Below are 14,874 nucleotides of genomic sequence, written 5' to 3'. Positions count from 1 at the left end.
CAGCTAGTTCTCATTAGAAACAAAACAATCTGGTTGTGAACAGCACTGAACAGTACTATTCAAGTGGTCACATGGGGAGTAAAATTATTCATCAGAAGTAATAAAGATAATATAATTGCCGGGTATTCAAGTACACCTGCCTGTACTTTTCCTCTGTGTGAGTTGAAATCAAACAAGGAAACAGTCCTTGGGGGACAAATCCAATTAACTGTGAAAAAGAGGAATTTACCAGAAGACTAGCCAGCCTGTTTTAATTTACAGAGAAATTCACATCACTCTTTTGTCTGTATGTAACACTGTGTGCAACATAATACTAAGTGTTAGCTTTAAATGTGCTTTTGTACGCCACCACCTTGGATCACATCCATGGTTTCGGTCTCACCCATACTGTGGGGCTGCTAGTGTCTCTTTTGGCCATCCAGATTTGTGTCAATTATTTAAAACTACAGTGGCCTCAAATAATTAGAAAACTATGCTGTAAATTCCTGGACTACTCACAGGACATGTCCTGCCTTCATATACACAGATTTGTTAAGGCTTGGAAAACTTTCCACCAGCACTTTACCTCAGTGTCTTCTCTGGGTTTTTGTTGTACACTTATTGAAGCAGTTTACAGGGACAGATTTAATAGGAACTTGGACTCAGCTTTTCAAAGTAATTAGCAGAAAAAACTTTTTTACTTGCACAATGTGCCTGTTAGATACAACTACAAGGGCTTTCTGCTGAAATAGAAAAGCCACACTGAAAAACAAAAGAAACAAAGATAGCCAGAGCAACACTCAATATGAATTGTGTCTGTTTATATTTGAATGCCTTGTTTGGAGGAAGTTCTGTTTTTACCTTTAACACTATGCAAGTTCATACAAAAGTCAGTTTAATTTTAGTATTACTCAATTTCCAAAGAAATCATTTGGTTTTTTGTTTAGAAAACTTACTGCCAAGCCCCCTCTGCTGGAGGGAAAACTGTTTTCATCCCTGCATGCTGAAGACATCTAGTGAAAGAATTCCAGCTTTTTACTGTGCAAGTAATTACAGACTCAGAGTTCACAAGACCATTACTATCTTTCTGTAATTATCTATCATTATCTGTCATGAGTTGAGCTTTAGAGAAGTCAGGATGATCGCTGCAAATGTGTTCTAATTCCTCCACACAGTCAGTATGTTGAAAATTCATCTTCTCAATTGATTATTTTATCATCCAAGTTATTTTCAGTAGTGTCCACCCTCTTCACCCCCCCTGTGTCTCTTATGTGTTATTTACATCTTTTGTCAGCAATCGTTGCATAGAATTAGAGTGAACTTGTATAATATGTCTATGCAGGAAACAGTGAAAATCTGACTCCAAGAAGCACACATGCTTTCCCAAGGCAATTCAAACTGCAAAGACCTGCTTTGCTTGTCTCTCAAGTGTGACAAGAGAAGCTTGCTGGATGAACAACAATACTATGTGCTGGTTAAACCACATTCATCATTTGTGTATGACACAGCCTTTTGCAAGGACCAGCTTTATATTTACAGATCAGGAAACAGGCCCAGCCTGGATTTCGGTCCTGCTCTGGAACAGATTGCCTGGTGACCTTGCACTATTTGATTAGGTTAAAAGCCAAAAAAGAAATGTGTCATGACATTGAGCATTGTCCAACAAAACTGGAACTTCCTGAGATAAAGTGTTGGACCTGTTTAAGGTCCTCTGTGGTGCACATTGAGTTTCTTTGAAAGGAGATCCAAAGCAGCCAGTATTCCATGCAAGCAGCCAGTAAGGAACTACTGCCTATAGATATGTGTCTGAAGCTTTTCCCTCTCTTGAGCTTGTTCAGAAGTTGATCTTTGAAGAATGGCAGTCCTTTAAAAATGGAGCAAGGCAGGAGAGCATTGCTGGAGCAGCTGATTAGTACTTAGAAGATTCTTCAGTATGTGGAAAAGTGAGATTTGTGTCCCTGCTGGGCAAGAGGGCAGTCAAACTTCAGTTTCTCCCTTTCTGAAAGTTGTCTCAGCTACTAAGTAGCAGTCTCGTCTCATTGAGAGGGAATGAGGAGTATTTGTTAGCCAAGAGAGACTTGGAGTTTAACAGCTAGAGCACTCACCTATGAGTGGGAAACACTGGATTCTGGTGACTGCTCTAAGTGCTGGTACGTACAGTACTTTAAACAGTTCTTAGATAAGCTACAGAAGTGGTATTTGAGGCTGAGACAGAATTCAGTGGCTCACCTTTCTCAATTCAATGCCCCAGTCTTCATGTTTAAGGGCAAGCCCCATTCTTTCTGCAGGTCAATGGCTCTTGAAGGCCTTTCTGTGAACTAAAGAAAGTTCACAGGAAGACCAGGGAGTGTTTCCTTCTACAGGCTTATGGTGTGAGGTCATAATTTCAAAATGGGCTTGACAAGCACGTCCTTGAGTCCCTCTATGCCAGAAAGGGGTTTGAGCCTGAATTTCCCAAATTTAAGCCCAAAGTACCCACATTCCCACAAAAGATCTCACTGGCAAACTGTTGCATAAAATTGATGAGGTTTAAAAGATGATGGTACCCCTTTAAAGAAAGTGTTTCTAATGAAGTCTCTGAAGGGATGAGAACTATTTCAAACCCCTATTATTTCATTCAGTTTGATAAAATACTGAGAGTTGTTCCATGAAAATCAAACTGTAGCAACACTGAGGAAAGGAAAACCATACTGAATTGGTGGTTTATGATAAAAAATACTTTAATAAAATGTAATTGTATTTCAGATGAAAACATGAACTAATTAAAGTTTCGTAGAATATAATGTAGTTACAGCATGTATCCTGGTGGGGTTAAATGAGTATTCAGTCCTAGCTGCAGTAGACAATAAATGTTAAATTTAACAACAGGTTTGGAGTAGAAAGAAGTTTAAATTGCCCTGAGTTCCAGAGAATTTAGAGAACCAAACCCATGTTTGGAAATTGATGCCCAACCTCTTTGCTCACAGGGCAGAGGGTTAAATAAAAGTTGTGTCAGTTCTTGTGTATGCAACATTTTGTGACTATGCAACAACTCCTGGCTGATGAAATGCAGCTGCATCACCTCCCAGCTATAAGTCATCTGTTGCTTTATAATTGCAGTGCAATTAGGAGTTCCCTTTCCTTTTCAATTAGAAGTTTATTGCAGGGTCTGTGCACAGTGAAGGAAGAAGAGAGGAAGGGGGGAAAAAAGGTAGCAGAAAGTACTTCAGCCCCGAGCAGTGGGTGATGAGACAGCTCCGCAACAGGAGGAGGCATTTGGACATGCTTAGATAAACCTCAAGAGTTTCTAGCTCTGCAATCTAGACATCTCATTGCACCTTCACAGGGCTCTTGAGCTCCTATGATCAGAGCTAGTCTAGTTCCAGAGGCCAAACTGTGGCCAACCAAGCTGTAGCACTTAATAAAAGCTGGAAAAGGAAGTAGAAGCTCCCTCCTGCCTCGTGGGACAGAGGACTGGGGCTGACCCAGGATACAACCTGCCACTTTGCAGAGGCCTTTTCGTGCAGAGCCTGCTCATTTCTTACCATCTGAAATGCAGTTTTCCCATTTATACAGAGCTGCAACACAAAGATACAACCTTAGAGCTATTAAGTTGAAGCATTACATGTTCAGACATCTACAGGTAATATAAAAGTGTGAATGAAAACCAGTGAATTGAACATGGTAATGGAAACTTGTTCTTCAGTATGAACCTGCATGAGATACAGCTACCAGGAAAGATAAAAGCATTGCTCCTAAAGCATCTGTCTGTAACTGTGCTGATGAAACAACTAACAACAGTATACTCTTTTATATTCAGGTACCAGGACTTTAATTGACCTTAATGCAAGACTACAGACATTGAGGACATTGTAAAACATGCAAACTGTTTGGAATTCAAGGACAGAAGTTTTCCCCACAGTTTGTGAGTAAGAATTTCATGGCACTGCTCCTTTTATGACTTACGTGTACTCTTTGTTATCAGTTTGTAACACTCCACAGCTGTGTGACGAAGATTGCAGAAGTACTGGTGGGGGGAGCTTTACTGTTTCACATCTGGGAAATGCAGCCTTTGGAAGGAAATGCATCTATCTATTGTACAGATCAAAAGATGAATGAAAAAGATTTTCTAATTACTTTCAGTTCTGTTTTCTTTGGCTGGAATTTCTGTTTTCCCCAGACAATTAGGTGTCCAGCCAGAATCCAGGGTAGTACAATGACATTTATAAGAAACAGAAGGGAAAGTAGACACAAGCAAAAGGGATGTTCACCAAACACTGCCAGCTTTGAGTAAAATGTGGCACTATTTAAATGAACACTCCTGTGACTCTAAACTTCAGAGATTTTCTTAATAAGGACTGTTCCTCCCAGCCTTGCTTTTGCAAGTCACTAGTTACCATTACTTAGGCTGATACCAAAGGAGCCCCAAATTGTGTAGCATTTTTCAGAAGGCACTGTGGACCCTTCAGAAGAGGAAATACACCCTTCAGTCAGAAGAATCAGTGATTGATTCAGAGCAGTGCTGGTTTTATAAGCAGCATATACTGTTATTTACCTGGGCCAGCCAAAGTATTTTGTGAACTCTATCCATGTTATGCTGCTGGATCTAACCTAGATACCTGAATGCCTAATTTTACTGGCAGGAAGGAGCAGTGGAACTGGAAAGTGACTGGGGCCAGCCCAGTTGCATTTGAGAAATGTCTGCACTAAGCTATTAATTCCTCCATTAATTTGATTAACTGTTGCTGACCAACCTGGGTGGAGGTAAAAAAAGGGGCCTGGAGAATACTTTTGCTATCGCTCAGATATTCACCCAAGTATTTGATTTGACAGAAATGAGTGTAAAACAGATTGCATTAAATGACAGCATGAATGCAATACTGACTGTGCTTAAGCCTCCTTAGCTGCACTGATGAGTGCTGGAAGCTCTTGTGGTCTGGAGTGGACTGACACACCACTGAGTTCCCAGCAAAGGAAGAGCCAGAGGCACCAGGATGCAAATAAATCAGTGGCCTGTGTCAAACAGTGGGGTCAACTGCTCAGTTCTCCCACTGCCTTAAAATCTATGAAAACAACAAAAATTAAAATACCTAACCCACACCTGTTAGGGTTATTAGTAATCACAGTATTATCTTTATAAGAGTCTAGATAATGTATAGGCAAATCAGAGATATCTGTAGATAAGAAAAAGAAACCGATATGTGCCTTTCACTTTCACCCTGTATGATTTCTCATAAATGAAGCTGTAACCGGCAACGGAGCCCAAGGACTCTGATGAGTTTTGCCTTGCAAATCTGAGGTCGTGCACTGCCCTTTTCTGTTCTAAAGTGTCTATTGTCTGAAATTCGCATTGGTTCAAATTGCAGCAGAGCTACAGCTCTTCAAATGCTCCTGTGCAAAATTTGAAATGACTTGAATGTAAGTGCTCGATGTTTGGAATGTCCAAACTCCAAAGGTGCAACCAAAAATGTGCACACGCTGTCCTGCCAGCTCTGCACAGCCACTCCGTGCTGTGTGACGTTTGCATGGATGTTAGGTACCATCTGCACTGAACTGATGTCTCCTGCTTGGCTCTTAAAGTATTGACAGTTTCTATTTTGAACAAACAAGCACTGATGGCTTTTGCAATAGAGTGCACTACTGCAAGTCTGGTTTTGTGGGCTTGTCAGGTTTTGAAAATAGGGTGTACTGGGTTTGCATTTATCATTCATTGCTGCTTTTCATGACAAGCTGAAAGCTTGTGCATTTTTGGCTTCAATATTTTTTAATCCCCAAAGAGTCACTTTTTGGTTGTATTTGAATTTCAAGTCTCAGTTTTGTTATTTAGTTTGGAGGCTGCCCTACATAGAGCTACATTTAGAAACAATCATTGTGTTGCACAGCTATGTACCTTTTAGCCATCTACAAAAAGTCATATATTTTTAATTCACTGATAAGTGTTTGAATATATTCAGGTACATAAGTGTTCATATAGTTGCCTCACTGCAGTCTTCACACAACCACTAGATGAGTAGAAAGGTCAGGTTATCCATCCCTAAAAAGTTATTTTAATATTTTTCCTGGAATATTCACAATTTCTTTGTATGTTCCTCTAGTTCATGATGTTTTGCTGTTTAGTTCATAGCACAAGGTCTAAAGTCTCATGGAATGAGGTGATTAAAATCTTGGAGCACCAGTAGATTTATTTAACTTAATTGAATACCATCAGGTGCTCATAGATCAATTGTCAGTGATGGCTGTTCAAGACATTGAATGCCAACAATAAAAGTCTGACCTTCATTCCATCAAATTGATATTTGACCCAGCATATTCTGAGCTCAGTGGAGAGAGATGGGTCTTAATTAGAGAGTTTCAATACAGTGCTTAATATAAGGTGCTGTACAGACTGTAAACTAGAACCTGTGATTAAAATGACTTAAATCAAGAGGTGGAGGCAGTTTGTGACATTTTAATGTCAAATTATATTTTAAAATGTGGCATTTCCATATGGGTCATAGAGGTTTTTCTAAGATGAACTGATCATATGCCTCCCCATTGGTTCACGCAATCTTGTGTCCTTTGATTATTTTAAGAAATTAAAGAAGCCTGAGAATGTGAAAACATGCTTCAGCAATTATGCATTGAGTGTTCTGATTTAGGAAGAACTCTGTGATTTTATTTGACATTTTATATATTCTCTTAGACCTATGAAAATAGGCCTTGTATAGCCTGTACACTGATATGACTTTAATCCAAAATTAACCTTCCAGCATTCGTTCATTCATTCATTCATGCCAGTAGTGGGGGAGCAGGCTGCCATTTGTAGGGGTATGGCAGTAAATCCAGGCCTGTAACTACTTCTGGTTTTGAGCCTTGCTTTACAGAATGAACACCACAATGTAAGAAATTGAAAACTCAAGCTTCTTTAGGTCCCAGTCCACCTAAGTACATAAAAACATGTGAGTGCTATTACTGAGCAGATTTAAACAGAAGTTTCACTGCTGTTGATTTCCTCTTTATATTGTTTTTGCTTTTTCAGTCATTCAGCTGTGTGTCCTGAATTCACACCCGGGGTCCCCCCTGCAGAGCAGCATGAGGCCAGCTGTGCCTTCAGCTGGGATTTTTGCTTTTGCTTTCTGAAGTACCAATACCAGAGCCTTCCTGCTCAGCCTTGGCAGTTCCTCCTTTCAAGGCCATTTCTGCTCTTCCTCTGATGTTTCTGCCAGCACCAGGTGGGTCAGAGGACCATTGCTCTATCCAGTTTCTGAAGAGGATGCCAGTGCTGTTAGTGACCTGTGTCTAGTCCAGGATCCTTTTTATCTGCACCCCTGGACAAAGCTTTAGTCACAGCCTCATGGAAAATAAATGCAGCCATTTTACATGGAGATTCTCTGATCTCAGAGCAAAATTTTATTAGTCAAGGGCAGGCACCACATATGTGTCCTAGGTGATACTCATGGGAATACAAGTAACAGAACTGGCTAAAGCATAGGGAATAGTGAGGGCAATTCACTTTTCACACAAATTGTCAGTGACTAAAAGAGCTGATGGTCTCCTTGGTCATGCAACCTGCAGTCACTACCAAACCTGCTATTAAATATCCAGCTCCTGAAGACTCTGCAAAATAGTACCTCACACAGCAACAGAGGGGAGGGCTTTTTCCTCTCTGGCTCCCTGTGACTCTTGGAGGCTCACCTCGAACTTTCATATTCAAGTAGCTTGATATTAATCTCAAAGTTCCTTAAGTTTTTTCCTGAATTAACGCAGGTATGTGCGTAACGTGAGATTGGTTTAAAATTCCTGAGTCTTATATTTAAACTCTGAATGCCTTTTAATCCTGTTCTAACGTTTTATTAATTTGAAATTACCTTGATTGGTGGTGGTGGTGTAGCTGTGATGCTTTCAGTTTAAACAAGATCAGCTCTGTAGGGAGAGATGATCTCTTTGACTGGACCTCAGAAGGATTTTGCCTGCTTGAAAATTTGACTATTAGTAAATGCCTCTCCCTACTAAGCACCAGAAATTTGTTTCGTGAATCTTTGAAGAGGCCTTGAACATTGCAGAATCTTGGCAATGGCTGTAACTTCTCAGCTTTACTGGCTTCTCTGTATATTTCTAATAGTTGACACCTCAGATTTTAAGACTTTGAAAGTAAAAGGCCCCTCTTCTCGTTACTTCTCTTTGGGAAAATTGTTCTGCTCTCACATCACTGGATGAACTGTTAACAATGCTAATTGGAGTGTATTTATGCAGAGGCAGCAGCTGTCAAGGGAAGACACTGTGATCTGTATTCCCCAACACTGCCTATAGGGACTCTCTAATTCTTTTATGAAGTGAAATGAAGCAGAAAGGCTGAACAAATAAAATCTTCTGACTACTGGCTTCACTTCAGTCAGGATGAAGATCTAACACTTTGGATGCCATTCATATTTCCTGTTTAAAAAGAGTTTTTTCTTGAGCAGGAGTTTGAGTAAGCCCATCTGGGAGCCAGCTTTGCAGACCACTCCCAGAGCAGCAAGCAATACTGGTAAAGACTACAATTAATTTTTTTTTTTCTTTAATCATGTCATAGTCCTATTCCATAGAACACTAATTTATTTTGGTTCCATACCAGCATATTTATACCATGGAAAGAAGCAAACAGGTGACACCCACTTCTGCAGAACACCACTGGAGCTCTCTAAGCATTTCCTCTGAGTATTCTTTGTAAGTGAAATGAGTCAGCGAAGTGGGAGAGCATTGCTCTGTGTTCATAGCCTGCAGGCTCCCCTCAGCAGGGGCCTGTGGTGAGTGACAGGAACTGGTTAAGTTTGCGTGATGGTGAGAGCAATGAAATAATTTCTCATGCTAAGGCTGGCTCTACAAGCTGAGGTTTCCACCCTCTCTGAGGAGATGATGTTTTTCTCTGCCACACACTGGGTGCAGCTGTCAGCTCCTGGCAGCTGCAGGAAGGCTCTTGCCGTAATCCTCTGCGGATTCCACTAAACATAAGCTAACATGCAATGTATAGCATCTGTATTAGGTTCTCAAGTAGGATTTGCCATGAAAGTTATGTTAATTCATCTTATCTCAGCATGACTCCCATGCAGTTTGGGTTGGATGACTCTATGGGAGAGGCCAGACTCTTCTAGTTGTTGTAAGTAGTGAGATTAGGATGTCTGCTGCTCACATTCACCTGCCTTTTTCAAGTCACTTCTAAAATGCCACTTATTCATAGCTCCCTGCTAACTAAAACTTTGGCAGCTTGAATCTGGAGTTTTCCTGTTTCAGCAGATGACTTTGCTGGCTCCAGGTCTTTTGAAATTCCTGGCCAAACACCATTTATTTAGGATCCATACTGCCAGACTGATCAGTCCCAAAGCATAAATTATAAGCAGCAGAAGCTCAGGTTAGGGATGTAAATATGACTGACTTCCAACCCATTTATTCCAACTCATTGATCTGTTAATTTCAAATAATTAATTAAATTCAGTGATGATGTGATAGGTAGTCTGAAAAAAAAAACCTTGAAGGATGAAGATGGTTTTCCAGACTTCAGTCACCATGTCCACATTGCATCTTTTATGCAGTACAAAACAAACACCAGGAACAACTGAATTTTATATTCTTGTGTTTGTTTCATATAGTTCTGTGTGCAGTATAAGAAAATAAATCTAAACTAGGATGGATCTTCTAAAGTTGAAACCTGATACTTGTCTGTGCTAAAAGTTGCCTTTCAGTGAATTTTCATAGAAATATGAGGGAAAGGAAGACAGTCAGTCTCAGACTCCTCCATTACAGAGTAATGCATTAGTACAAAGTACAAATCTTAAAAACAACCCCAAAAACCTAAAACTTTGTTTGAAACACAGTGACTTCTCAGTGCTAGGAAAGTGAAACAGAAATAAAATTGAAGAACCTTTTCTGTACACTTTGACCCTTGGACTGGGGTGGAGATATTTTTTAAAACTCCTTTGGGTAGGATGAAAGGCTGTAATAGATCAGAACTTCTGGCCAAGGGAAAGGAGGATTTTTGTGTTTGTGTAATATCAGCCTTTTACCAAAATTAGAGAGGGGAGCAGAGAATTTCTTCCATTTTAAGTAGTACTGTCAGTAAGAGCACGGAAAGGTCTGAGCTGGACAGACAATTTATAATTGCAGCTTCTTTGGAAATCGCTTTTCACGGAGATGTGGGGTCAAATTCTTTTCTAAGGTCTCTTGGCACCATACCAACAAAACAGTACCAGTGTAATTGAGGGAGCCCTGGCTCCTGCTATGCTCCAGACTGTTATCCAGGTGTAGTTTGACCTTTGTATTTTACCCATACTGTGACCATCTCACATGCACGTCAGCGTGAGGAATAATGTCCTTGAAGATTGCTTTGAAGAGAGGCACCCATTGTAGTAGCAGGCAGAAGAAGATTGATTCCTTTCTTTTAATCTGTGCAAACCAAAACTCTGTCTCACCCAGGGTGCTCTCAGGAAATCCGCTCATGTTTAACCCACTGTAATTTACAGCCTGTCAGGCAACAACTCATTGCCTTTTCCAACTGTGTGTTGAGCTTTCTCTGCTCCCCTTAAATCAGAGGATTATCACTGTGGGGTCACCTCCAGAAACCAGTCTGTTGAGGCATCAGACTTCCCTTGCAGCTTCAGAATGTGTCTCTGTGCTTGGCTGAGACAGTTCTTTGGTAAGAGCTTTGCAGATAATTCAGTGCAACTTTGCATTTTACTGAAAGACAAGGATTTTCTGGTTTGGGAAAGCAAATCCATTTCTTGATGCAGATTGCCAGCACTTCTGCTCTTCTTATAACACAGTTTCTAGAAGGCAAATCCTTTAAAAGGGACCTTTTAGTCTCCCCTGAAGATTACACTCTTGTAGGGGTCTTGCCTTCATCTGTAGATTTAATGGCCTAATAAGCATTAGACCCTCCTGTTATGCAGTAACAAATAGGAATACAATACTTTTATCAATATTTGGCACAATTAATTTTTTTTTATGTGAAACTAAATATTGATGCTGTCAAGTGACTGCAGCTCAGGGACATAAATTACAAATATTCTTTTCCTATGAGCCTTGCTCAAATTTTGCATTCATATACAGTAACCATCTAATGTCTTTCTATTCCTGTAAGCCATATGATTTGATTGCCAGATTACATGGTTCTGTATTGTGCTTAGATGTCAGTGTTTTTATTGTTATTACCAATATTATCTTTTATCTTTACTGTAAGTGGTAACAAAAAATTAACTGCTTCCTTACACTATAAAAAGAATAAAGTCCCATTTACAGAATGTCTCTAAACAGAAAATATCTCTGGAAAAAGGATATACGAATTAATAATTCACAACATCATGGGTGAGTAGAAAAAAAGGGTTTTGATGTATTTTGCTACTCAAAATAAAACCAGATTTTTTAAACTGGCTATTTTAGTGAAGAACAAAAGCTCTTTTAAAGAAGAATGATTGCAGACAAGTCAGTTCTCTGTGCATTTTTACCCATTCTGCACTTTTGTTGGTAACAGGACTTGTAACACTGATTAATCCATCCCCTTGGTTTTCCCGATTCTTTTTTCTGTTCCATCCTCCTGTTTTTGCATTAGCTTATTTCTTGGCTTATTTTCTAAAGAAAATGTCAACCCACCCACCCACCCACCCAAGAGAAACCATAACATTTCAAGGATTTCAGCCTGCGGCAAAGCGAATTATCCTGTCTGTAATATAAACAGACAGCAAATAAATTCTTAAAGGCCTTGGAATTAAAGTCTCCCATCTTAAAACCCCTCATACTTTCAGTGCATTACACTCCAGATTTCCACATAGGTGGAGTAAGTATACAATAATAATTATCCCGAGAGCATCCCTGGGAAAATCAGGACATTTTCCTGTTTTCTCATGAAACCAGAGGAGCTCCATCAACTCTGCAGTAAACATCGAGCGGCGACAAAACCCCCGGGACGGCTCGGGAGGGCTCACACCGGCCGGGGGCAAAGAGCAGAGCGGGGGCTGCAGGGCGGGGCTGAGTCACAGCGAACGGTATCACACCACTCAGTCAGACTTTTACGTTAGTTTTTTGCACGTTAAGGAGCCGATCCTGAGCCGAATCAGGCAAAGCGAGGACCAGCCAGGCGCCGGGTGCCCCATCCCGGTGTGGGGGTGCCGGCTCGGTGCGGCCGCTGTTGGTCAATGAGAACCACCTGGGGCCACAAGCTCAGGTGCCCCAGTCCCGGCACAGCGCGGTGTGTGCTGACAGCACCGCTCCCACACCTGCGGCCCCGGAGCCTCGTTAGCGCAGCGCTCCGGCCGCCCCTGAGGCGCCGCCGGGGCGGGCCCTGCGCTCCGCCCGCCCTTCCCGCCCTTCCCGCCCTCGGCCGCGGCCGCAGCATGGCCGGGGAGGCGGCGGGCCCGCCGGTGAAGGTGCTGTCGGCCCAGCTGCGGCGGGCGGAGCGGGGCGCGGGCGGGACGTGGCTGCTGTGCCGGGCGGGCCGGGCGCCGCTGGCGCTGCGGGCCGTGTGGATGCAGGGCACGGTGCTGGAGGTGCAGCGCGGCGCCCTCGGCGGCTCGGCCCGGCTGCGGGACCCCAGCGGCGCCTTCACCGTGCTGGGCGTGGAGCAGGTGCCGCAGGGCCGGCCGTGCCTCAGCGCAGGTACCGGGGGCGGCGGGACCCCGCGGAGCGGCGCTTTCCCTGCCCGGGCCTGCTCCGGCGGAGCTCGGCACATCCCGGCCCGTCCCGGCCCTTGGGAGGTGTCGCTCCCCACGCGGGAGCACAGGAACAGGGATAGGAATATTTTTCCCCCCTAGTTTTCCTCCTCCTGCCCCTCACAAGTAGCCTCCGATCCACTGGAGAAGCGTTGGACTGCGGCGCTGCAGGAGTTATGGCGCAAAACAGGCACTTGGCCTAAATTTTCAGTGTTCTCAATTGCCCTCCCCCCACTTACGCACTAGAGGGACAAATTGTGTGCTTGTTTGGCTCTTGTAAGTGAAAGTCTAGTGAAATCTGCTGTAAATAATGAAGGCTTTTTTTCCCTGAAATTCAGTTCTAAACAGTCTTCATGCCTCGAGTTTTCTTGCAAGTATCAGCAGCTTCGATTCACAGTGTTTAATTGGCTTTAAATAATTTGCATTATGAATTAAAATGAATATACAAAGGTTAATTTAATTTCACGCTTGCTTGTTTTTTTAGGGAAATATGTAATGGTGATGGGTGTGGTGCGGTCCTGCAGTCCTGAGCCTGTTCTTCGAGCAATAAAGATGACGGATCTCTCCGAAAACCCCATGCATAAGGATATGTGGAGCCTTGAAGTGGAGGATTTGCAGAGAGTCATCCCCTAGATACTGTTTTTCTGCCTAAAATAACTGGAAATGTACTGTCTTGGTGTCAGACTATTCTGTGTGTTTGTGGTTTCAACCAACCACCAGTTACTCTTGGAGTAAACAAAAGTGAGAAGTCGGACTCGGAGTCAAGTGTAGGGATCAGCGCTTATCTGTTAATAACTGCAATGTTCATGTCTTCCACTGTCTCTTTTTACACCAACAGATTTGAGAAACACCTGTTGGGTGTTCTGAATAAGATGTCCATGCTGTTAGGAATGCTCCATGTTTCTGTGTTAGTTGCTGTTCCTGGGAGCATGTGTTGAGGGAGTCATTCCTACCGCAGGCTGGGTGTTCTTGGCAGCAAGGGCTGCACAGAACTCATGTTACCAGGGTGAACTCAATACCTGGAACGAAGGCAAAATGTGTTTCAGTCTGTTTAGATTGTGGTTGGAAATAACATCTTTGCCTGTATTTTCTCTTTCAGTAATGACCACGTCAGTAAACTCCACTTGTAAGACATGTCTCTTGGTAACCATAAAGCAGAATCTTGTACTTAAAAACCTCTCTGGTTTCTGAAATGTTGAAAGTGGTACGGTAATGACCCCTGTGTTCCAATGAAGTGAAATAAACTGAAAAAGCATGATGCAGGATTCCCTGGAATAGGTTCTCCAAGATGCAAATACATTTACCACCTTATGAAACAAGCTTTCTGCCCCTAAGTGTATTTTTCTTTTTGAAGGTTTCTTGTTCCAATGCTATTTTTAGCTGTTTAAATCATTATAAAATATATTTTATTTTTATCTTTCTTTCTTCCTTGTGTGGGAGAACACAAAAGTATGACATCAAAACACCTTTAAAAAGAAGAAATGTTACTACTATTTATTTTCCCTTTTGTCTAAAGAGAGCTTGAATCCTGAAGAATATATTGCATTATCTGTGTGGAATAGCTTTGTGGTTTGGGACTGTGTTGTCCAGGAATATAGGTGTGTTAATTGGGAATATGTGTCAGAAGGGAAGGTGATTTCTGATTGAACAGTACAATTTGAGAACCAGGTGATGGTAACTACATTTTTTAATTGCGAGGTTATGTTTTCAAAGCATGTGGAAATTAAATAGTCTCTTTAAAGATTTCAGATCTTTGAGGATGAAGGACTGGATTTCAGAGTGCAATTCCCAGCCTTGGGTTTGGTATTCCAAATGAGACCACATCAGAGACAGTAGGATAATGGAAGTCCTGTGCTCTGAGACTCTGCTCACGTAATACCAAAATAGACAGAGTTTTGATAGTCTGGGTTTATTTACTGTTTTTAATCCTGGGGAAAAAAAATCCACTTGTGGAATGCTGTAGCCTTTTAGAAATGATCCATGTGGTCAGCATGTTGACTGGCAACTGTTCTGGCTGATGATAGTTTTCCATCTGAATGCTTCTTATGCAAGGAATCTGAAGCGTGTTCCAAATATGTTCACCTTGCCGTGCTTTCTAACCAGGCAAGAAAACCCTGGAAATAAACAGCAAAAACCCTGAAAATTAACAGTTAAAACTACTGCACCCTTGCTAGTGTCTGTGAATTTACAGAATTAAACGTGGCTGGCCATCTGGCAGTGATTTGTATTTACTGAATGCATTTGAAAAGTTGTGTTGATG

The 14,874-nt window shown here is 41.9% G+C and overlaps 1 protein-coding gene across 7 annotated transcripts in view; it reads left to right on the top strand.

The window, feature by feature from the left end:
- RMI2 (RecQ mediated genome instability 2) overlaps positions 1 to 14,850 on the top strand; it is a 29,298-nt gene extending 14,448 nt beyond the window's left edge. For 2 of the 7 annotated variants that reach the window (XR_003529611.1, XR_003529612.1), the window contains exons 4-7: positions 3,779 to 3,883; positions 6,977 to 7,169; positions 8,400 to 8,464; positions 8,552 to 11,091. Coding sequence is in view for 1 of the 7 variants with exons in the window: in XM_027654945.1 (XP_027510746.1) it covers positions 12,300 to 12,561; positions 13,099 to 13,247 (411 nt within the window). In the remaining 6 variants the exon portion in view is untranslated. Of the gene's footprint in view, positions 1 to 3,778; positions 3,888 to 6,821; positions 6,897 to 6,976; positions 7,170 to 8,399; positions 8,465 to 8,551; positions 11,092 to 11,957; positions 12,155 to 12,285; positions 12,562 to 13,098 lie in introns of those variants that run through there. The other 5 variants (XR_003529613.1, XR_003529615.1, XR_003529614.1 and 2 more) reach the window with 5 other exon arrangements.
- The last annotated feature ends 24 nt before the right edge of the window (positions 14,851 to 14,874 follow it).

This window comes from Corapipo altera, unplaced genomic scaffold, assembly GCF_003945725.1.
Source record: "Corapipo altera isolate COAL_440 unplaced genomic scaffold, ASM394572v1 98, whole genome shotgun sequence".
Lineage (NCBI taxonomy): Eukaryota > Metazoa > Chordata > Aves > Passeriformes > Pipridae > Corapipo > Corapipo altera.
This window is presented reverse-complemented; position numbering and strand designations above follow the sequence as displayed.